The following is a 23,499-nucleotide window of genomic DNA, read 5'->3' as shown; positions in this document are numbered from 1 at the left end:
ATAACTTCTGATGATTGTTTCTACTCCCTTGGTGTTAGTTGTGATCCCTCCCTTTTCATTCATAATTTTATGAATTTGGGATTTCTCTCTTTTCTTTCGGATTAGTGTAGCCAGTGGCTTATCGATCTTATTGATTCTTTCAAAAAACCAGCTTCTAGTTTCATTGATACGTTCTACTGTATCTCTGGTTTCTCCCTCATTGATCTCAGCTCTAATCTTGATGATTTCCCTTCTTATGTGTGGAGTTGGTTTGATTTGTTGTTGATCCTCCAGTTCTTTAAGGTGTAGAGACAGCTGGTGTGTTCTGGATTTTTCAATTTTTTTGAGCAAGGCTTGGATGGCTATATATTTTCCCCTTAGGACCGCCTTTGCTGTATCCCATAGGTTTTGGACCGAAGTGTCTTCATTCTCATTGGTTTCCATGAATTGTTTCAGTTCTTCTTTGATCTCCTGGTTGATCCAAGCATTCTTAAGCAAGGTGGTCTTTAGCTTCCAGGTGTTTGAGTTCCTTCAGAACTTTTCCTTGTGATTGAGCTCCAGTTTCAAAGCATTGTGATCTGAGAATATGCAGGGAATAATCTCAGTCTTTTGGTATCGGTTGAGTCCTGATTTGTGACCCAGTATGTGGTCTATTCTGGAGAAGGTTCCGTGTGCACTTGAGAAGAATGAGTATTCTGCTGTTTTAGGGTGGAATGTTCTGTATATATCTATGAGGTCCATCTGGTCCAATGTGTCGTTCAATGCTCTTGTTTCTTTATTGATTTTCTGCTTCGATGAGCTGTCTAATTCTGAAGGAGGCGTGTTAAGATCACCTACGATTAGTGTATTCATATCAATATGACTCTTTATCTTGATTAACAGTTTTCTTAAGTAACTGGCTGCTCCCATATTGGGAGCATGGATATTTACAATTGTTAGATCATCTTGGTGGATAGTCCCTTTAAGGATTATGTAGTGTCCTTCTGTATCTCTGACTACAGTCTTTAGTTTGAAGTCTAATTTATCTGATATGAGAATCGCTACCCCAGCCCTCTTTTGAGTCCCATTGGCATGAAAGATGCTTCTCCACCCCTTCACTTTCAGTCTGCGTGTATCTTTAGGTTCAAAATGGGTCTCTTATAGACAGCATATGGATGGGTCCTGTCGTTTTATCCAATCTGCAACCCTGTGCCGTTTTATGGGTGCATTTAGGCCATTCACATTGAGAGTGATTATTGATAGATACGTTTTTATTGACATTGAGTTACCTTTGAAGTCTTTCTTTCTGTAGACTGTCTCTATATTTCTGTTCAATGCCATTCTTGGGATTTTTCCTCTTTTATAGAACCCCCCCTTAATATTTCTTGCAGTGTCAGCTTGGTGGTTGTATAGTCTTTTAAGCCTTGCTAGTCTTGGAAACTCTTTATCTCTCCATCCATTTTTAATGTCAGTCTTTCTGGATAAGGTATTCTTGGCTGCACGTTCCTCTCATTTAGTGCCTTGAATATATCTTGCTATCCCTTTCTGACTTGCGAGGTCTCTGTGGACAGGTCTGACATTATTCTGATGGGCTTTCCTCTGTAAGTAAGGAGCCACTTTGTCCTAGCAGCTTTCAAGAGATCATATCTACAATTATGATTCCTCAATTTGACTATCAGGTGCCTTGATGTTTTTTTGGAATCTATAGTCTTGGGTGTAGACCGTTCAGCCTCTAGTACATGAACACTGTTTCCATTTGCATGTTTGGGAAAATTTTCGTGAAGAACTTCTTCCACTCTATCTTCTAGACTTCTTTTTTTCCCCTCCCCTTCAGGGATTCCAATAATTCTGATGTTGGAACGTTTCATGGCATCATTTATATCCCAGATTATGTTTTCATGGCTTCTAAGCTGTTTGCTCCAGGCTTCCTACTGATCCTTTCTCTCTAATTCTAGTGATAGTATTAGATCACTAATTCTATCTTCTGTCTCTGTTACCCTAGCTTTGAGAGAATTTAGATTAGATTGGAAGTTATTGAGAGCATTGTGAACCTCATCCCTGGTAGCTTTCAGCTCTGACCTAACATTGTGAACATCCTGTATGGTCGCTTTCAGTTCTGCCTTAATCAATTACGTTTTGTCTTCCATGGCTTTCTGCAACCTGCCTATAGCCCGGATAATTGTTAGCCTGAATTCTCTTTCCGACATATTGTCTATGTTGATAGATGTTAACTCTGTTGCAGAAGGTCCATCCTCTGTATTTTTGCTCTGTTGGGCATTCCTTCTCCTAGACATTTTGGTAAGAGATGACTGAATGGATGTAGCTGGATGTATCGACCATGGTGCAGTCAAGGTGCTCCCTGTAACACTTCTGAGCAATCAGGATTCCCCACACAAATGAGAGAATAAAGAAAAGAAAAATAAAAAAAGAGAGAGAGAGAAACAGGAAAAAAAGGGAATATAAAAGAGAAGGTTCAGCCCAAATGGGCCTCAAGGTAAGATTTATAAAATATACAAACAGAAACAATAAAAAAGTCTGATAAAAGTATATGACAGAGATAAAATATAGATATAGATATAGATATATGAAAATAAAGGAAAAACCTTCTCAAAAAGTATCCCAAGTGTAACATTTATATTCTATCAGGACAAACACCAAACACAGAAACACTGGTGGAAGAAAAAGATGGTAGAGTGGTTATAAATTATCAGTGTGGGCGAGGAAGGTTGTTTTGATCCTTCCTAGATGTATCTTGATATCTTTGTTAAAGGACTCAACTTTCCTAAGATAAAGGGGACTAAAAATTGGTTTACCTATAGGGATGGCATTGATTGGGGGAAGGGGATTACCTTGAAGTTTATCTCTATATGAATATTAGAAAATAAAAATAACAAAGGAATATACTAGACTAAACTAAACTAAAATTTTAAAAAATAAATTCAAAAAATAGAAATGCAAAAGAAAAAACACAGGTGTATTTATCAAAAAGTTCAGGTTAGAAGGTTATTATGGAATTTGATGTACTGGACAGCTCGCTGTGATGGTAAATAGGTTAAAAAATTATCTATATAAAAAATGAGCCAGAATAGTGGGAACAAATTAAAAATAAAAGCTGTCCTATGAAGTAGTGGTGGTGGTTCTCTTGTAGTCTTTTTTTTTTTCTTTCCTGGTTGGTTTTCTGGGGGAGGGGTCTGCCACGTGGGTTTTCAGTCAATGATATTCCCTGTGTTAAGTCCTCCAGTCCCCCTCAAGAGGGTTGGCTCTGAGGAAACTGTTTTTTTCAGGCTTTTGTTCTCTGGAGGTTTTTATATTTGTTCACTTTTTTTTTTTCCTCTCACCTTGACCACTTTTGTTGGTTTTTGTAGGTTTAGAAGAAAGCAAACTGCACCCTGACCTCCCTTTCAGAGAGAAGCCTCAGTCTGCTCCCCTGTGGGTGCTTCAGTGTCCATATAAATTTCCCCTTGGCCGCTGGCAGAATAGGTTCTGAGTCGCAGTCCCTGGGGATGCAGGATCTTCTGCATGTACCCAAAATCACGGCAGCAGCAGCTGTCTGGGCATTTCCAGACCACCAGAGTGGTTCCAAGCAGCAATCACACACTGAGATTTTCCTGCTGGCCCAGGCTTGTAGTGCCTGGTCTTTCTGGGTCTAAGAGCTCCGGGCTTGCACGCACCTCTCTCAGGGGTGGGTGTGGGTCACTCGCGTCTCAGGCTCTGATACAATGGGGCAGGTCTAAGAGCACCGGGCTGGGCCTTTGTGCACCTCTCTCAGGGGAGGGTGAGGGGCATGAGCGTCTCAGGCTCTGTAGCATGGCTCTTAATTCAGCTGTCTGCCTAGGCTCCCAGCCCCTCACAGGAGCCAGACCCCATGCATTCTCAGGTGCTTTGGTGGCTCAGGGACCAAGACCTGGTTTCTCTGCCGCACTCTCTCTGGCTCAGCTCTAGGGGAGGCCGTCCTGGGTCAGGGACTTAAGCCCCTGTTCCCAGCTGCCACAATTCCCACAATCCCCCCCCCTCCACAATCCCTTGCTCTTTTGGAGTGCTTTCAACCAGTCTCCAAGTTAATGCTGGTCCCCAGATGCAGGGCACTCTCATTAGGGGTATAGCTTTCCATCAGTCACCTCTGGTGGCTCCCTCCCCCTTTTGTTTATCTTCTGATATCAGTCCAATGTTCCCACTCCGCTTTACCTGCCCACTGGCGTCTTCTGCCCCTGTAGTGATCCAGACGTGTATAATTCTGATCTCAGGCTGATTTCATGGGTGATTGGAGTTCTTTGGTAGGTAACCAGCTCACTTTAGGGTACAGGTTGAAATGGCGCCTCCTCTTACTTCCCTGCCATCTTTTCCTCCCCCCTTTCCATATTTAGAAGACCATTGTTATTACACTATTCCCATCTAGATAACCCAGGATAATCTTTTTTGTATCAAGACCATGGTTTAGCAGCCTTATTCCATCTACTAGCTGCATTACCCTTGCTAGGTAGAAAAAAATTTTTTTGGATTAGGATGTGGACATCTTTTGGAAGTCCTTATTCTGTCTACTACAAAGTCTGCTTCAAGTATAAATTATTTAATGTCACTCAAGTGTCCTCATATAAAAGACTTGAATAGAGAATTTATCAACACCTATAGAGTTAGGTGGAAACCTTTTCTTTCAAAAATTACCAACATAGAAGATTCCTGATGGAGAAGACCTAAAACTACCTACGTGTGACTCTAACACAGGAACACACTTTTTCTCAAACTGTGTCCCACAGACAAAGTCCTGCAAAAACAACAACACCTGGGGGTCTATTAGTAATGCAGGATCTCCGGGCCCATAGGATATTTAAGGACTCAGAATTTGTATTTTAACTAAAAACTTTCATGAAGAAGTGCTGGTCTAGAATCATATTTCTCACCTTCTCTCTGTTGACATTTGGGGCTGGATAAACATTTGCACTGGGAACTGTCTCAGGGATTATAAATGCTCAGCAGCATCCCCCAGACATGGCCAAATATCCTCAGGGACAAGATCATATCAGTTGAGAACCACTGAGCCAGAGTTTGAGAACAGGATACATCAGGACAGAATTCTTTTTTTAAAAAAAGATTTATTTTATTTATTTGACAAGCAGAGATCACAAGTTGGTGAGAGGCAGGCAGAGAGAGAAGAGGAAGCAGGCTTCCTGCAGAGCAGAGAGCCCCATGTGGGGCTCGATTCCAGGACCCTGAGATCATGACCTGAGCTGAAGGCAGCGGCTTAATCCACTGAGCCACCCAGGCGCCCCATCAGGACAAAATTCTAATCAAGGCTTCATCGAGTACTATGTTTATAAATGCAATATTGTGATTTATATTAAAAAACATAAATTTGGTCATCATCCCCATTTCTGACATAGATCTATAAAAACTTCAAATTTCCTGTGTGATGAGAGCCGTAAATATGTCTTTATGGTTAATGAGGTGATATTGGTTACCTCATTAGGTTAATGAGGGGGCATTAGTTAATTAACCTAGTTAATTAGGTCAATGAGGTGACATTGGGAAAGTACCTAAGAAGAGGAGATGCTTGTCAGGGGGACCAACCATGTGATTAGAGAACTGGAACTTTACTTCTCATCACCTGACCACCTGGAAGGGGACAGGGGCTAGAGATGGATCATTGGCCAATGATTTAATCAATCATGTCTAATTTAGCTTCCATAAGACCCAAAAGGATGGTTCAGAGGGCCTTCAGGTTGGGGAACACATGGAGACTGGTAGAGTGGCATATCTGGAGAAGGTATGGAAGCTCCACACCATTTCCCCATACCTTACCCTATGCATCCCTTCCACCTGGCACCATCTGTCCTCTGAGGCAGCACAGCTCAGGAGGGAAATACTCAAGAGACACACATAACCTTGAGCAGGCACAGGCTTGCTTACTGAGTCCATCATGTGACCACCAAGGTCAGACCTGAGATGAGAATGAGGACTCCTGGTAGAGAAGGTCTACAAACAACTATTCCTGACTCAAATGCTGAACTAAAGCCTTATTACTCAAAGAGTGGTCCACAAATCAGGACTGACGGCATCAATAGCAACTGGGACACAGTTAAAATTACAGGATCTCTGAGCCTCACACTTATCCTGCAAAATCAGACCTGAATTTGAAGAGGATTATCAAGTGATTCAAATATACATTTAAGTTACAGAAGTTCTGGTCTATGTGCAGAAATCAGTGGCTTTCTTATACACTAACAATGAAAATACAGAAAGGGAAATTAGAGAATCGATTCCATTTACTATAGCACCAAGAACCATAAGATACCTGGGAATAAACCTAACTAAAGAGGTAAAGGATCTATACTTGAGGAACTATAGAACACTCATGAAAGAAATTGAAGAAGACACAAAAAGATGGAAGACCATTCCATGCTCTTGGATCGGAAGAATAAACATTGTTAAAATGTCTATACTGCCTAGAGCAATCTATACTTTTAATGCCATTCCGATCAAAATTCCACCAGCATTCTTCAAAGAGCTGGAGCAAATAATCCTAAAATTTGTATGGAATCAGAAGAGACCCCGAATCGCTAAGGAAATGTTGAAAAACAAAAATAAAGCTGGCGGCATCACCTTACCTGATTTCAAGCTTTATTACAAAGCTGTGATCACCAAGACAGCATGTTACTGGCATAAAAACAGACACATAGACCAGTGGAACAGAGTAGAGAGCCCTGATATGGACCCTCAACTCTATGGTCAATTAATCTTCGACAAAACAGGAAAAAATATACAGTGGAAAAAAGACAGTCTCTTCAATAAATGGTGCTGGGAAAACTGGACAGCTATATGTAGAAGAATGAAACTCGACCATTCTCTTACACCATACACAAAGATCAACTCAAAATGGATAAAAGACCTCAACGTGAGACAGGAATCTATCAGAATCTTAGAGGAGAACTTAGGCAGTAATCTCTTTGATATCAGCCACAGCAACTTCTTTTAAGATACGTCTCCAAAGGCAAAGGAAACAAAAGCGAAAATAAACTTCTGGGACTTCATCAAAATCAAAAGCTTCTGCACAGCAAAGGAAACAGTCAAAAAAACAAAGAGGCTACCCACGGAATGGGAGAAGATATTTGCAAATGACAGTACAGACAAAAGTTTGATATCCAGGATCTATAATGAACTCCTCAAACTCAACCCACACGAAACAGACAAACACATCAAAAAATGGGCAGAAGATATGAACAGACACTTCTCCAATCAAGAAATACAAATGGCTATCAGACACATGAAAAAATGCTCATCATCATTAGCCCCCAGGGAGATTCAAATTAAAACCACATTGAGATATCACCTTACACCAGTTAGAATGGCCAAAATTAACAAAACAGGAAACAACATGTGTTGGAGAGGATGTGGAGAAAGGGGAACCCTCTTCCACTGTTGGTGGGAATGCAAGTTGGTGCAGCCTCTTTGGAGAACAGTGTGGAGATTCCTCAAGAAATTAAAAATAGAGCTTCCCTATGACCCTGCAATTGCACTCCTGGGTATTTACCCCAAAGATACAGATGTCGTGAAAAGAAGGGCCATCTGTACCCCAATGTTTATAGCAGCAGTGGCCACAGTCGCTAAACTATGGAAAGAACCAAGATGCCCTTCAACGGATGAATGGATAAGGAAGATGTGGTCCATATACACTATGGAGTATTATGCCTCCATCAGAAAGGACGAATATCCAACTTTTGTAGCAACATGGATGGGACTGGAAGAGATTATGCTGAGTGAAATAAGTCAAGCAGAGAGAGTCAATTATCATATGGTTTCACTCATTTGTGGAGCATAACCAATAGCATGGAGGACAAGGGGCGTTAGAGGGTAGTAGGGAATTTCGGTAAATTGGAAGGGGAGGTGAACCATGAGAGACTATGGACTCTGAAAAACAGTCTGAGGGGTTTGAAGTGGCGGGGGGGTGGGAGGTTGGGGTACCAGGTGGTAGGTATTATAGAGGGCACAGCTTGCATGGAGCACTGTGTGTGGTGAAAAAATAATGAATACTGTTTTTCTGAAAATAAATAAATTGGGGAAAAAAATTAAAAAAATTAAAAAAAAGAAGTTCTGGTCTAGAGTACTGTATCTCAACCTCTCCACTGTTGACACAGGGAACATAATTATTTGTGAAGATAGTCATCCTGTGCATTGTAGGATATGGGGTAATATCCCTGGCCTCAACCCACTAGGTGCTAGTAGCTCCTCCCTATTTATGTCAATTAGAGATTTCTTCATAATTGTCAAGTTTTTTCTGGAGCCAAAATGGCCCCTGATTGAGAACCACTGACCTAGATCATAAGAAGTAGAAATATCTTGTGGAGTTTCAGGTAAAGCTCATCCCTTCCTCAGCTCTTAACTCAGGAAACCTCATTTAATACTTCTGAGCCCCACCTTCACAATTGTAGGTTAAGGTTCATTACAGTACAAACCTTACAGAGTAGAATTTTATAAAAACAAAATTAAAAAGTCTACATTGGATTCTCACTCTGCATGTGCATGCAATGATCTAAACATCTCATAATTAATGAACTTTTCAAAACGAATCAGTAAATGACACCTCTGAATTTGTGTTATTGCCATGAATCACCTAATTAGTTAGCCAAAAGCATCAAGACAAGAGCATAGTATATATATACTTACAACAAATTAAGTTACCTCTCTCTCTTGTTGATGTAGGGAATAACAATTTTCTAGATATATCAGATCTTTTCTGCCATAAAATAGTATTTTGGTGGTCCATGAGACATGGTTAAGCAGGTTCCTCAGTCTGAGATTTGAAGAAAACAATAACTCAAAATTGGGATAATATACTAGGAGGTTAGAACTCTGAAAGGAAGGCAAGATCATGGAGAAGTAAGAAAAATTAGATTCACCTAACTTCTAATCTGGTCCCCTGGAAGCACATCAGCAGGAAAAAAAAATTATCTTTTCTGTTCAGACGAGTGGTCCACAGGGATATAATACACTCAGAGGTGGGAGTAACAATGGAAGTAGTGCCTAATGAGCAGACACGGAGCTATAAATATTTCTGTTGCTGTAGTCCCTTACCATGTTGCATCCTTGTGAGGGAAAGGACATATTTCTTGCCTTTGGGTTCCTAAGCCTAGGTGAGGGACCCATGATTCCTTCCTTCCTGCTGTCCTGTCTGGGAACAGGGCTTCAGTCCCCACCCTCAACCATCCAGGGATGAATTCAGACCTCAACAGGGAGACTTTCATCTTATAAGCCCCACCTGGGAGAGTCTGAGAGCTCAGCAGGTATTTCAGGAAAGGAGTAGAGAGAATGGAACCTGAGAATATTTACCTGAGGTCATCTGAGAGCCCAACCAGCCTATCTAGAGTCAAGAGTTTGCATGTTTGTTTGCTGAGTTGACTACTCAGTTTAAAAAAATTTTTCTCGGGGCACCTGGGTGGCTCAGTGGGTTAAAGCCTCTGCCTTCAGCTTGGGTCATGATCCTGGGATCCTGAGATCAAGCCCCACATCGGGCTTTCTGCTTGGCAGGGAGCCTGCAGCCCTCCATCTCTCTGTCTGCCTCTGTCCACTTGTGATCTCTTTCTGTCAAATAAATAAACAAAATCTTTAAAAAAATAATTTTCTTAATATATTTTATTTTATTTATTTTTTTAAAAATTTATTTATTTGACAGAGATCACAAGTAGGCAGAGAGGCAGGCGGGGGGCGGGGGCAGGAAGCAGGCTCTCCGCTGAGCAGAGAGCCCAATGCAGGGCTCAACCCCAAGACCCTGAGATCATGATCCAAGCCAAAGGCAGAGGCTTTAACCCACTGAGCCACCCAGGTGCCCTCTTAATATATTTTAAATAGCAGGTTTTTTTTTTTTTTAAGCTCTATGGTTCTTTTTTTTTTTAAGATTATTTATTTATTTATTTGACAGAGATCACAAGTAGGCAAAGAGGCAGGCAGAGAGAGAGGGAGGAAAGCAGGCTTCCCACTGAGCAGAGAGCTTGATATGGGGCTCAATCCCGGGACCCTAAGATCATGACCTGAGCCAATGGCAGAGGCTTAACCCACTGAGCCACACAGGTGCCCCTAAATAGCAGTTTTCATTGGACTCAGCATTATAGGGATCATTGCTGACAATACATGGTGGGAATGGAAGTCCAGCTGGATGAGACTGAGGAAAGATGGGGGCCATAAAGTGGTTCCAGTGAAATTAGAACATGTTCATGGAGTTTTGTAGCTAAGGAGAGTAGGAAAACAGTGTTAGACTTGGAGGTGTTAGCATTTCAAAAAATAAAAGATTTATTTATTTGAGAGGGAGAGAACGAGCAGTGGGGAGAGGCAGAGAGAGAGAGAGAAGTAGACTCCCCAGTGAACAGAAACTTCAATGTGGGGCTTGATTCCAGGACCCTCAAGACCCAGAGATCATGACCTGAGCCAAAGGCAGCTGCTCAACCAACTCAGCCACCCAGGCACCCTGGTGTAAGTATTTTTCAAAATTTTCATAGTGTATATGGAATTTTCAGATGGGGTACATTTAGCTTGTCCTATATTCATTAGAAGGATCCGAGATCATGGAGGTAAATACCACCTTGTGATGACAATTTTTAAAACATGCACCTCACAGTACTGTCTCTTTCATTGATAATCACTGGAATATATTTACCTAATATGCATGAAGGGAAATGCCAAGGAACACTATATTACCAAGGAGGCTGAATATATTTTGAACTTTGTTGGTCATTTATTTCTATATGCAAATTGTTTTTGCAAGTACATTGCTTTTATGTACTCAGATTTGTGTGTTCTTATCGTCTTTTGATCCCATTCTTTCAAAAAATAATAACTTTTTTTTCACGAACTTTGCTGTTTGCTACTTAATCCTTGTATTGTGTATAGATGTATTTATGGGATCAAGTGAAAGCCTACATATTTTGTGAGTTCCCATCTATTAGTTGGTCATATCCTGTACCCCTCATTGCTTTTAAATATTGAAATTCTTCTGCATCCTTAGTAGTAAGAATTGCTTCTATACATATTGCCATCTTATTTCAATTTAATTTTCCTTATTTCCTTTTTTCCTACCATTTTTTATTTTGGTAGATTTATTATTTTTTTTAAATAGCAATCATCTCCTGTCATGAGGTGAAACATGTTTTTTTTATTCAATGAAAGATCCCTGCATCTTTTTTTTTCTTTTTTAAAATTTTTATACATTTTGGTTTTTTTATTTTATTTTATTTCTTTTCAATGTTCTAGAATTCATTTTTTATGCACCACACCCAGTGTTCCATGCAATATGTGCCCTGTATAATACCCACCATCAGGCTCACCCAACCCCTCACTTCCCTCTCCTCCAAAACCTGCATCTTTTTCATAAGCATTATCAAGTCCAATATGGTCATGAATGATCAAATTATAACTTAATTTATTACTTCTAGCACTGTGTATTAAAAACATATTTTCCTATTCTTTTATTTCCACACTTTTAGCCATTTCATCCTGAATTAGAGACTTATGTTGATGTGATTTTTGCTATTATATATCATTTCTCTTTGATATTAGTATTAGATTATTGTTCAATTTTGTTGAAGACAGTTATTGGACTCCACCATATTTTTTCCAATTTATTTATTTTCAGAAAAACATTATTCATTATTTTTTCACCACACCCAGTGCTCCATGCAAGCAGCGCCCTCTATAATACCCACCACCTGGTACCCCAACCTCCCACCCCCCTGCCACTTCAAACCCCTCAGACTGTTTTTCAGAGTCCATAGTCTCTCATGGTTCACCTCCCCTTCCAATTTACCCAAATTCCCTACTACTCTCTAACGCCCCTTGTCCTCCATGCTATTTGTTATGCTCCACAAATAAGTGAAACCATGTGATAATTGACTCTCTCTGCTTGACTGATTTCACTCAGCATAATCTCTTCCAGTCCCGTCCATGTTGCTACAAAAGTTGGGGATTCATCCTTTCTGATGGAGGCATAATACTCCATAGTGTATATGGACCACATCTTCCTTATCCATTCATCCGTTGAAGGGCTGTTAATCAAGATAAAGAGTCATATTGATATGAATACACTAATCGTAGGAGATCTTAACACACCTCTTTCAGAATTAGACAGATCATCGAAGCAGAAAATCAATGAATCCACCATATTTAACATTAGTTTATTTTCCCTACCATTCCTTCTATTTAATTAATTTTCATTTTCTTAAAAATTTGTTTCTATACAAATGTGCACCTTTGTGAACAAAAAGAGTCAAATGAAGCAGGGGAAGCCCCTGCTCCTTATTGTATAATATATAGTATATTATATATGTATTATAATATAATAATAGAGAACAGGGAACTAAGAGCTCATATGACATAGGGTTTTCAAGAATAAATCATATACAGAAAAGGGATAGATGGTCCTGGAACATGCAAAATTTTACTGAGTATGGTCTGGGAAGTTTTCCACATGGCAGACAAGGAACAGAAAACCAGGACAGGCATTTCGCATTGGATTTTGTGTCAAACAGAGATCAAGATAACAAAGGAGTGAATACCACCAAGGAAAGGAAAGGAAGAGGAAGAGCCAGTTTCATCCACTCTCGAGCCACATAAAAATAAGTGTGGTCAAACAAATACGGCATAGTGGCATAGCAGGCATAGTGACAGGAATGGCAACTAGATCAAGGGCCTGAGGTGGACATAATGATGAAGCCAGTGGATCAGTAAGCAGGGTCTCCCTGAAGTCTGATATCACATCAGCATCCACATGGACTGCTTTTTCCTCTTCAATCTGATGTTTTTTGTTTTGTTTTGTTTTTTGTTTTTTTTTCCCAATTTATTTATTTTCAGAAAAACAGTATTCATTATTTTTTCACCACACCCAGTGTTCCATGCAAGCTGTGCCCTCTATAATACCCACCACCTGGTACCCCAACCTCCCACCCCCCGCCACTTCAAACCCCTCAGATTGTTTTTCAGAGTCCATAGTCTCTCATGGTTCATCTCCCCTTCCAATTTACCCAAAAGCACATACCCTCCCCAATGTCCATAACCCTTCTCCAAACCCCCCTCGCCCCAGCAACCCACAGTTTGTTTCGTGAGATTAAGAGTCATTTAATAAACTCCTCATTCATACTGTTTTTCCCACATTTGCAGCCACTGGCCTTATATTAAACTATTTTTTCCTTTATTGTTGTGGATTCCAATTTTTTTCTCTTTCCACAATAAACATGGCTTTTACATTATCATCAAACATATGTGCACATGCAAACACACAAATCCACGTGCATGTACACACACATACAAAAATGACTGAAAAAAAAAGAATAGACATTTTTATACTAACAGGAAGGAACTATCTTCAAATTTTTACATATATGGACTCAATCTGTCAACCACCTTAGGAGGACAGATAACACTACCCCACCATTCCAGTGAGAAAATTAACATTTTAAAATGAATTGATTGTCTTCTCAAATTCAGACAGCTCATGTGTGGTAGATCCGAGGTTCAAAACTCAACCACTGATTCCAAAATTTTATACTTAATATCATTTAAAGAAGTCTTTTACCATTTCATCTTTTAAACCCTTGCTATTTTTATAAATCAGGTATTTCCTTTCACCAATTGTGGATATAGTCCTTTCACTCATATTTCTAACAGATGTTCATACATCAAGGTGTCTTAATATCATAAATATATCACTCTTTTTTTTTCTTTTGGAGAAATTGGTTTTTGCTGCTCTATTAGATCTTCTGGGCATTGAACGGATATATTTAGTGTTGGACTGCAGCCAGAACCACGGAAGCTTTCTTGTCATCCCAAACTCTCAGAGACGAATGGATTTAAAATAACTTTCTCCCCCCTCTTCCTTTTCTCTTCCTTTTGAGTTTTTTATACATCTATAAATATAATAAAAAATGGTCATATTAAAATGGAGCACGGAGTTACATGTTCATGGAATTCTTATCAATGGGGATTTGTGTACTTTTCTATATTTGTTAGGGTAATGATAATATGATGTTGAGAGCTTAACTAGTATTATTTCTTTTCTAAATATTACAGCTTGAGGCTGAGAAGAACCTGGTAGTCACATGGCCTAGGAGTCTGTTGTGTGCCAATATGGGACCCTTAAAATACAGACTCCAGGATGTTAACTAATACTTGGAAATAAGGAAATTTCTATTGACAGGATTCCTTGGAAACAAATTAATGAAGTGCAAGGAACAACCATATGGATGAAGAACTCCCTGTGTCTTGAAGTCTCACCTGCACTGGGGAGGCTACGTCATTCCTCAACCTTCCCTGAAACCTCCTCTCATCATATTCCTTCTTGCTGTTCTCCTGACCACACTGGTTCCATTGTAAGTCCTGGATATCTGGTGCTTTCCTCAGGGCCTTTGCACTGTCTCTTTATCCTGCAGGACACACATGTCACCAGATAACCTCATGTCTCCTGTGCAGTCTTGCTTGAAGTCCCTCTTCAAATGTCACCTTATTTTAGGTCTTTTAGAGCTCCCTGGAAAGATAGCACCCCATCCACTTTCTTTCATCTCTGCTTTGTTCCTCCACAAGTCATTGTAATTACAGCATTTCTGCCATGTTATGGATACCCACTTGTATTAAAATTAATCATGTTTTCCTAATTTCTAATCATCACAACAACCATATGGAGCCAGGCAATGATACCCAAATTACAGGATTTCTTCTTCTGGGATTATCAAATGATCCAGAACTGCAGCCCCTAATATTTGGGCTTTTCCTCTCCACGTATCTGATCACTGTATTTGGAAACCTGCTCATCATACTTGCTGTCAACTCTGACTCCCACCTTCACACCCCCATGTACTTCTTCCTGGTCAACCTCTCCTTTCTAGACATCTGTGTCATTACTACCATCATCCCAAAGATGCTGGTGAATATACAGACACAGAGAAAAGTTATAACCTATACAGAATGCATCAGCCAGATCTGTTTTTCCACACTCTTTGCAGGCTGTGATGACTTTCTCCTGGCTGTGATGGCCTATGACAGGTTTGTGGCCATCTGTCACCCCCTCCACTACACAGTCATCATGAACCCCCACCTCTGTGTACTACTGGTTCTGATGTCCTGGATCATGAGTGTCCTGAATTCCTTGTTACAAAGCTTAATGGTGTTGTGGCTGTCCTTCTGTTCAAAAGTGGAAATCCCCCACTTTTTTTGTGAACTCCATCAGATGATCCAACTTGCCTGTTCTGATACCTTTATCAATGACACAGTGCTATATGTTTCAACTGTGCTGCTGGCTGGTGGTCCCCTTGCTGGGATCCTTTACTCCTACTCTAAGATTATTTCCTCCATATATAGAATTTCATCAGCTCAGGGAAAATATAAAGTATTTTCCACTTGTGCATCTCACTTCTCAGTTGTCTCCTTATTTTACTGCACAGTCCTCGGAGTGTACCTTAGCTCCGCAGCTACCCAGAGCTCCCACTCAACTGCAGTAGCCTCGGTAATGTACACCGTGGTCACACCCATGCTGAACCCCTTCATCTACAGCCTGAGGAACAAGGACATAAAAGCGGCTCTGATAAGATTCTTTAAGCGAGCAACTATAAAAGGCACAATTGTCCTAGTAGTGAAGAAGTGCCCTTGACAGCAGGGCTCAAGGCTATGTGTTCTGTATGAATAACTGTGCTTGTGTCTTGCACATAACAGACCACCTGGATCATATGTACACAGGCAGGCTAAGGAATGCTGTTTGTAAGATTTCTGCTGTGGGAATAATCTTGGGAGCCCAGTTGTTTAAAGTATACTATCTGGCTTCCATGTCAGAACTGAAACTTCCGGTTTGGACACCAAGAGCTACAAATCTTGTCTCTTGCCCCTCCTCCTCCAGACTGGGTGGACCCCCAAAAATGCAATCCAAGGTGGAAGGCAGACATACATAGCCCAGGCTCTTTGAAAATACAGAAACATGGTAACATGGAAAAGCAGCTTGTTCCAAACAGCATGTGGACAATGCAGATGTTTAATTTCAAACCCTATTATTTGCCCTATGAATGTGGCCTTTATGAGGATGGTCAGTTGAAAGTCTCACCTGGGCACTGTACAAGCCTCTCAGTCAGGACTCCAACTTGGCTACTTCCAGGGCCTTGCCCAGCTGATGAGGTTGTATTTATAAATACTGGGTTTAATGTAACTTTTCCTTATTCTCATTTATTGCCTACTACTTCCTTCATCTAGGTGTAGATTCCTTTCCTCTCCTGTCTCTGTTAGGTTTTCATAATAATAATAAAGTTTTCTTCCCTTTTCTTTTTTTAAAGATTTTATTCATTTATTTGAGAGAGAAAACACAAGAATAGGGGGACAAGGGAAGAGGGAGAGGGAGAAACAGACTCCCTGCTGAGCAAAGAGCCTGATGCAAGCTCAACCCGAGGACCCTAGGAGCATGACCTGAGCCAAAGACAAGTGCTTAACCAACTGAGCTACCCAGGTGTCCTCCTTTCCTGTTCAAAACCAAAACACGGCTGCTATAAAACTTTCATGTAAAACATGATTTTTTTATCACAATGAAATAGAATCAATTTCTATGTATTTCCAGAAATTTCCATTTCTTGCAATACAACTTCACTAAAGACCATTGTCATATGATTTCACTCATAAGTAGAATTTAAGAAACAAAACAGAGGATCATAGAGGAAGGTAGAGAAAATAAAACGAGATGAAATCAGAGAGAGAGACAATACATGAGAGACTCTTAACTATAGGAAACACTGGCAGTTGCTGGACGGGAGGTGGGTAGGGAGATGGGGTAACAGGGTGATGGGCATTAAGGAGGGTATGTGATATAATGAGTACTGGGTGTTATATGCAACTGATGAATCACTGACCTCTACCTCTGAAACCAATAATACATTATATGGGAGAGGAGTCAAGATGGCGGAGAAGTAGCAGGCTGAGACTAACTCAGCTAGCAGGAGATCAGCTAGAGAGCTTATCTAAAGAGTGCAAACACCTGCAAATCCATCGGCAGATCGAAGAGAAGAAGAACAGCAATTCTAGAAACAGAAAAACAACCACTTTCTGAAAGGTAGGACTGGCGGAGAAGTAAATCCAAAGCGACGGGAAGATAGACCCCGGGGGGAGGGGCCGGCTCCCCGCAAGCAGCGGAGCAACGGAGCACAAAATCAGGACTTTTAAAAGTCTGTTCCGCTGAGGGACATCGCTCCGGAGGCTAAACCGGGGTGAAGCCCACGCAGGGTCGGCGTGACCTCAGGTCCCGCGGGGTCACAGAAGGATCGGGGGTGTCTGAGTGTCGCAGAGCTTGCGGATATTGGAACGGGAAAGCTGGCTGCAGAGACAGAGCCGACAGTAAGCTCACAGCTCGGAGTTGCCTTGAACCGGTCGCAAGCTCGGTGAGCTTGGAGGGCGGCCGGAGGTTAGGCAGACGCGAATTACTAGAAGCTGTTCTCTGAGGGCGCACTGGGGAGCGGGGCCCCGGGCTCTCGGCTCCTCCGGGCCGGAGACCAGGAGGCCGCCATTTGTATTCCCGTCCTCCGGAACTCTACGGAAAGCGCTCAGGGAACAAAAGCTCCTGAAAGCAAAGCCCAGCAGATCACTCAGCCCAGCCCCTGCTAAGGGCGGTGTAATTCCGCCTGGGGCAAAGACACTTGAGAATCACTACAACAGGCCCCTCCCCTAGAAGATCAACAAGAAATCCAGGCAAGACCAAGTTCACCTACCAAGGAGTGCAGTTTCAGTACCAAGGAGAGAACAGCAGAATTCCAGAGGAGGAGAAAACAAACCATGGAACTCATGGCTGTCTGCCTGTGATTTTTTTTTTTCCCAATTTATTTATTTTCAGAAAAACAGTATTCATTATTTTTTCACCACACCCAGTGCTCCATGCAAGCTCTGCCTGTGATTTTTTAGTCTTGCAGTTAATTTAATTTTTTTCTTTTTCATTTTTTTTCTCTTCTTCTGCGAAAATTTTTTATAACTTTTACCCTTTTCTTTTTTAACGTTTTTAACTAGATTATCTAATATATATATATTTTTCTTTTTTATATTTTTCTTTATTCATTTTCTTTTTTTTAACTCTTTTTTTTCTTTCTTTATTTTTGAACCTCTTTTTATCCCCAAATCAGAAGAGATCCTAATCTCTTCAATCTTTTTTTCTTAATTCTTTTTAAATTCTTGATTGAATTTTTAATTCAATCTCTTTTTTTAATTCTTTTTTTTCTTTTTTTTTCTTTCTTTCTTTTTGAACCTCTTTTTATCCCCAAATCAGAAGAGATCCCAATCAGAAGAGATTGGGAGATCCCAATCAGAAGAGATTGGGAGATCCCAATCAAAGGAGATCCCAATCAGAGGAGATCCCTCACCCAATCGGGAGGGGGGAGAAATCCCCCCTCACGATTTGGGATCTCTTCTGATTTGGTTAAAGCATATTTTCCTGGGATTGTTGCCACCCTTTTAGTATTTTACTTGCTCCTTCATATATTCTTAGCTGGACAAAATGACAAGGCGGAAAAATTCACAACAAAAAAAAGAACAAGAGGCAGTACCGAAGGCTAGGGACCTAATCAATGCAGACATTGGTAATATGTCAGATCTAGAGTTCAAAATGACAATTCTCAAGGTTATAGCCGGGCTTGAAAAAGGCATGGAAGATATTAGAGAAACCCTCTCCAGAGATATAAAAGCCCTTTCTGGAGAAATAAAAGAACTAAAATCTAACCAAGTTGAAATCAAAAAAGCTATTAATGAAGTTCAATCAAAAAAGGAGGCACTCACTGCTAGGATAAATGAGGCAGAAGAAAGAATTAGCGATATAGAAGACCAAATAACAGAGAATAAAGAAACTGAGCAAAAGAGGGACAAACAGCTACTGGACCATGAGGGGAGAATTCGAGAGATAAGTGACACCATAAGACAAAACAACATTAGAATAATTGGGATTCCAGAAGAAGAAGAAAGAGAGAGGGGAGCAGAAGGTATACTGGAGAGAATTATTGGGGAGAATTTCCCCAATATGGCAAAGGGAACAAGCATCAAAATTCAGGAGGTTCAGAGAATGCCCCTCAAAATCAATAAGAATAGGCCCACACCCCGTCACTTAATAGTAAAATTTACAAGCCTTAGTGACAAAGAGAAAATCCTGAAAGCAGCCCGGGAAAAGAAGTCTGTAACATACAATGGTAAAAGTATTAGATTGGCAGCTGACTTATCCACAGAGACCTGGCAGGCCAGAAAGAGCTGGCATGATATTTTCAGAGCACTAAACGAGAAAAACATGCAGCCAAGAATACTATATCCAGCTAGGCTATCATTGAAAATAGAAGGAGAGATTAAAAGCTTCCAGGACAAACAAAAACTGAAAGAATTTGCAAACACCAAACCAGCTCTACAGGAAATACTGAAAGGGGTCCTCTAAGCAAAGAGAGAGCCTACAAGTGGTAGATCAGAAAGGAACAGAGACAATATACAGTAACAGTCACCTTACAGGCAATACAATGGCACTAAAATCATATCTCTCAATAGTTACCCTGAATGTTAATGGGCTAAATGCCCCAATCAAAAGACACAGGGTATCAGAATGGATAAAAAAACAAAACCCATCTATATGTTGCCTCCAAGAAACTCATTTTAAGCCCGAAGACACCTCCAGATTTAAAGTGAGGGGGTGGAAAAGAATTTACCATGCTAATGGACATCAGAAAAAAGCAGGAGTGGCAATCCTTATATCAGATCAATTAGATTTTAAGCCAAAGACTATAATAAGAGATGAGGAAGGACACTATATCATACTCAAAGGGTCTGTCCAACAAGAAGATCTAACAATTTTAAATATCTATACCCCCAACGTGGGAGCAGCCAACTATATAAACCAATTAATAACAAAATCAAAGAAACACATCAACAATAATACAATAATAGTAGGGGACTTTAACACTCCCCTCACTGAAATGGACAGATCATCCAAGCAAAAGATCAACAGGGAAATAAAGGCCTTAAATGATACACTGGATGAGATGGACATCACAGATATATTCAGAACATTTCATCCCAAAGCAACAGAATACACATTCTTCTCTAGTGCACATGGAACATTCTCCAGAATAGATCACATCCTCAGTCCTAAATCAGGACTCAACCGGTATCAAAAGATTGGGATCATTCCCTGCATATTTTCAGACCACAATGCTCTGAAGCTAGAACTCAACCACAAGAGGCAGTTTGGAAAGAACACAAATACATGGAGACTAAACAGCATCCTTCTAAAGAATGAATGGGTCAACCGGGAAATTAAAGAAGAATTGAAAAAAATCATGGAAACAAATGATAATGAAAATACAATGGTTCAAAATCTGTGGGACACAACAAAGGCAGTCCTGAGAGGAAAATATATAGCGGTACAAGCTTTTCTCAAGAAACAAGAAAGGTCTCAGGTACACAACCTAACCCTACACCTAAAGGAGCTGGAGAAATAACAAGAAAGAAACCCTAAGCCCAGCAGGAGAAGAGAAATCATAAAGATCAGAGCAGAAATCAATGAAATAGAAACCAAAAAAAAAAAAAAAACACAATAGAACAAATCAACGAAACTAGGAGCTGGTTCTTTGAAAGAATTAATAAAATTGATAAACCCCTGGCCAGACTTATCAAAAAGAAAAGAGAAAGGACCCAAATAAATAAAATCATGAATGAAAGAGGAGCGATCACAACTAACACCAAAGAAATACAAACTATTATAAGAACATACTATGAGCAACTCTACGCCAACAAATTTGACAATCTGGAAGAAATGGGTGCATTCCTAGAAACATATAAACTACCAAAATTGAACCAGGAAGAAATAGAAAGCCTGAACAGACCCATAACCAGTAAGGAGATTGAAACAGTCATTAAAAATCTCCAAACAAACAAAAGCCCAGGGCCAGATGGCTTCCCGGGGGAATTCTACCAAACATTTAAAGAAGGCGCCAGGGTGGCTCAGTGGGTTAGGCCGCTGCCTTCGGCTCGCGTCATGATCTCAGGGTCCTCGGATTGAGTCCCGCATCGGGCTCTCTGCTCAGCAGGGAGCCTGCTTCCTCCTCTCTCTCTCTGCCTGCCTCTCTGCCTACTTTTAATCTCTCTCTGTCAAATAAATAGATAAATAAATCTTTAAAGAAGAACTAATTCCTATTCTCCTGAAACAGTTCCAAAAAATAGAAATGGAAGGAAAACTTCCAAACTCATTTTATGAGGCCAGCATCACCTTGATCCCAAAACCAGACAAGGATCCCATCAAAAAAGAGAGCTATAGACCAATATCCTTGATGAACACAGATGCAAAAATTCTCACCAAAATACTAGCCAATAGGATTCAACAGTACATTAAAAGGATTATTCACCACGACCAAGTGGGATTCATCCCAAGGCTGCAAGGTTGGTTCAACATCCGCAAATCAGTCAAAGTGATACAACACATCAATAAAAGAAAGAACAAGAACCATATGATACTCTCAATAGATGCTGAAAAAGCATTTGACAAAGTACAGCATCCCTTCCTGATCAAAACCCTTCAAAGTGTAGGGATAGAGGACACATACCTCAATATCATCAAAGCCATCTATGAAAAACCCACTGCAAATATCATTCTCAATGGAGAAAAACTGAAAGCTTTTCCACTAAGGTCAGGAACACGGCAGGGATGTCCATTATCACCACTGCTATTCAACATAGTACTAGAAGTCTTAGCCTCAGCAATCAGACAACAAAAGGAAATTAAAGGCATCCAAATCGGCAAAGAAGAAGTCAAATTATCACTCTTCGCAGATGATATGATACTCTATGTGGAAAACCCAAAAGACTCCACTCCAAAACTGCTAGAACTTATACAGGAATTCAGTAAAGAGTCAGGATATAAGATCAATGCACAGAAATCAGTTGCATTTCTCTACACCAACAACAAGACAGAAGAAAGAGAAATTAAGGAGTCAATCCCATTTACAATTGCACCCCAAACCATAAGATACCTAGGAATAAACCTAACCAAAGAGGCTAAGAATCTATACTCAGAAAACTATAAAGTACTCATGGAAGAAATTGAGGAAGACACAAAGAAATGGAAAAATGTTCCATGCTCCTGGATTGGAAGAATAAATATTGCGAAAATGTCTATGCTACCTAAAGCAATCTACACATTTAATGCAATTCCTATCAAAGTACCATCCATCTTTTTCAAAGAAATGGAACAAATAATTTTAAAATTTATATGGAACCAGAAAAGACCTCGAATAACCAAAGGGATATTGAAAAACAAAGCCAAAGTTAGTGGCATCACAATTCCGGACTTCAAGCTCTATTAGAAAGCTGTCATCATCAAGACAGCATGGTACCGGCACAAAAACAGACACATAGACCAATGGAACAGAATAGAGAGCCCAGAAATAGACCCTCAACTCTATGGTCAACTAATCTTCGACAAAGCAGGAAAGAATGTCCAATGGAAAAAAGACAGCCTCTTCAATAAATGGTGTTGGGAAAATTGGACAGCCACGTGCAGAAAAATGAAATTGGACCATTTCCTTACACCACACACAAAAATAGATTCAAAATGGATTAAGGACCTCAATGTGAGAAAGGAATCCATCAAAATCCTTGAAGAGAACACAGGCAGCAACCTCTTCGACCTCAGCCGCAGCAACATCTTCCTAGGAACATCGCCAAAGGCAAGGGAAACAAAGGCAAAAATGAACTTTTGGGATTTCATCAAAATCAAAAGCTTTTGCACAGCAAAGGAAACAGTTAACAAAACCAAAAGACAACTGACAGAATGGGAGAAGATATTTGCAAACGACATATCAGATAAAGGACTAGTGTCCAAAATCTATAAAGAACTTAACAAACTCAACACCCAAAGAACAAATAATCCAATCAAGAAATGGGCAGAGGACATGAACAGACGTTTCTGCAAAGAAGACATCCAGATGGCCAAGAGACACATGAAAAAGTGCTCCATATCACTCGGCATCAGGGAAATACAAATCAAAACCACAATGAGATATCACCTCACACCAGTCAGAATGGCTAAAATCAACAAGTCAGGAAATGACAGATGCTGGCGAGGATGCGGAGAAAGGGGAACCCTCCTACACTGTTGGTGGGAATGCAAGCTGGTGCAACCACTCTGGAAAACAGCATGGAGGTTCCTCAAAATGTTGAAAATAGAACTGCCCTATGACCCAGCAATTGCACTACTGGGAATTTACCCTAAAGATACAAACGTAGTGATCCAAAGGGGCACGTGCACCCGAATGTTTATAGCAGCAATGTCCACAATAGCCAAACTATGGAAAGAACCTAGCTGTCCATCAACAGATGAATGGATCAAGAAGATGTGGTATATATACACAATGGAATACTATGCAGCCATCAAAAGAAACGAAATCTTGCCATTTGCGACAACATGGATGGAACTAGAGCGTATCATGCTTAGCGAAATAAGTCAAGCGGAGAAAGACAAATATCATATGATTTCCCTGATATGAGGGAGTGGTGATGCAACATGGGGGCTTAAGTGGGTAGGAG

The 23,499-nt window shown here is 40.4% G+C and overlaps 1 protein-coding gene and 1 pseudogene across 1 annotated transcript; both read left to right on the top strand.

The window, feature by feature from the left end:
* Nucleotides 1-14,608: 14,608 nt before the first annotated feature.
* On the top strand, nucleotides 14,609-15,577 carry LOC122910217 (olfactory receptor 7A5-like). Its single transcript, XM_044254877.1, has 2 exons — nucleotides 14,609-15,062; nucleotides 15,348-15,577. The coding sequence occupies exons 1-2, from the start codon at nucleotides 14,609-14,611 to the stop codon at nucleotides 15,575-15,577; spliced, it is 684 nt and encodes a 227-aa protein (XP_044110812.1).
* Nucleotides 15,578-15,906: 329 nt separating this feature from the next.
* LOC122910216 overlaps nucleotides 15,907-23,499 on the top strand; it is a 47,850-nt pseudogene continuing 40,257 nt past the window's right edge.

Source organism: Neovison vison, chromosome 6 (assembly GCF_020171115.1).
Source record: "Neovison vison isolate M4711 chromosome 6, ASM_NN_V1, whole genome shotgun sequence".
NCBI classification, from domain to species: Eukaryota; Metazoa; Chordata; class Mammalia; order Carnivora; family Mustelidae; genus Neogale; species Neogale vison.
The sequence above is the reverse complement of the archived record's forward strand: the minus strand, read 5'-3'. Positions and strand labels throughout refer to the sequence as shown.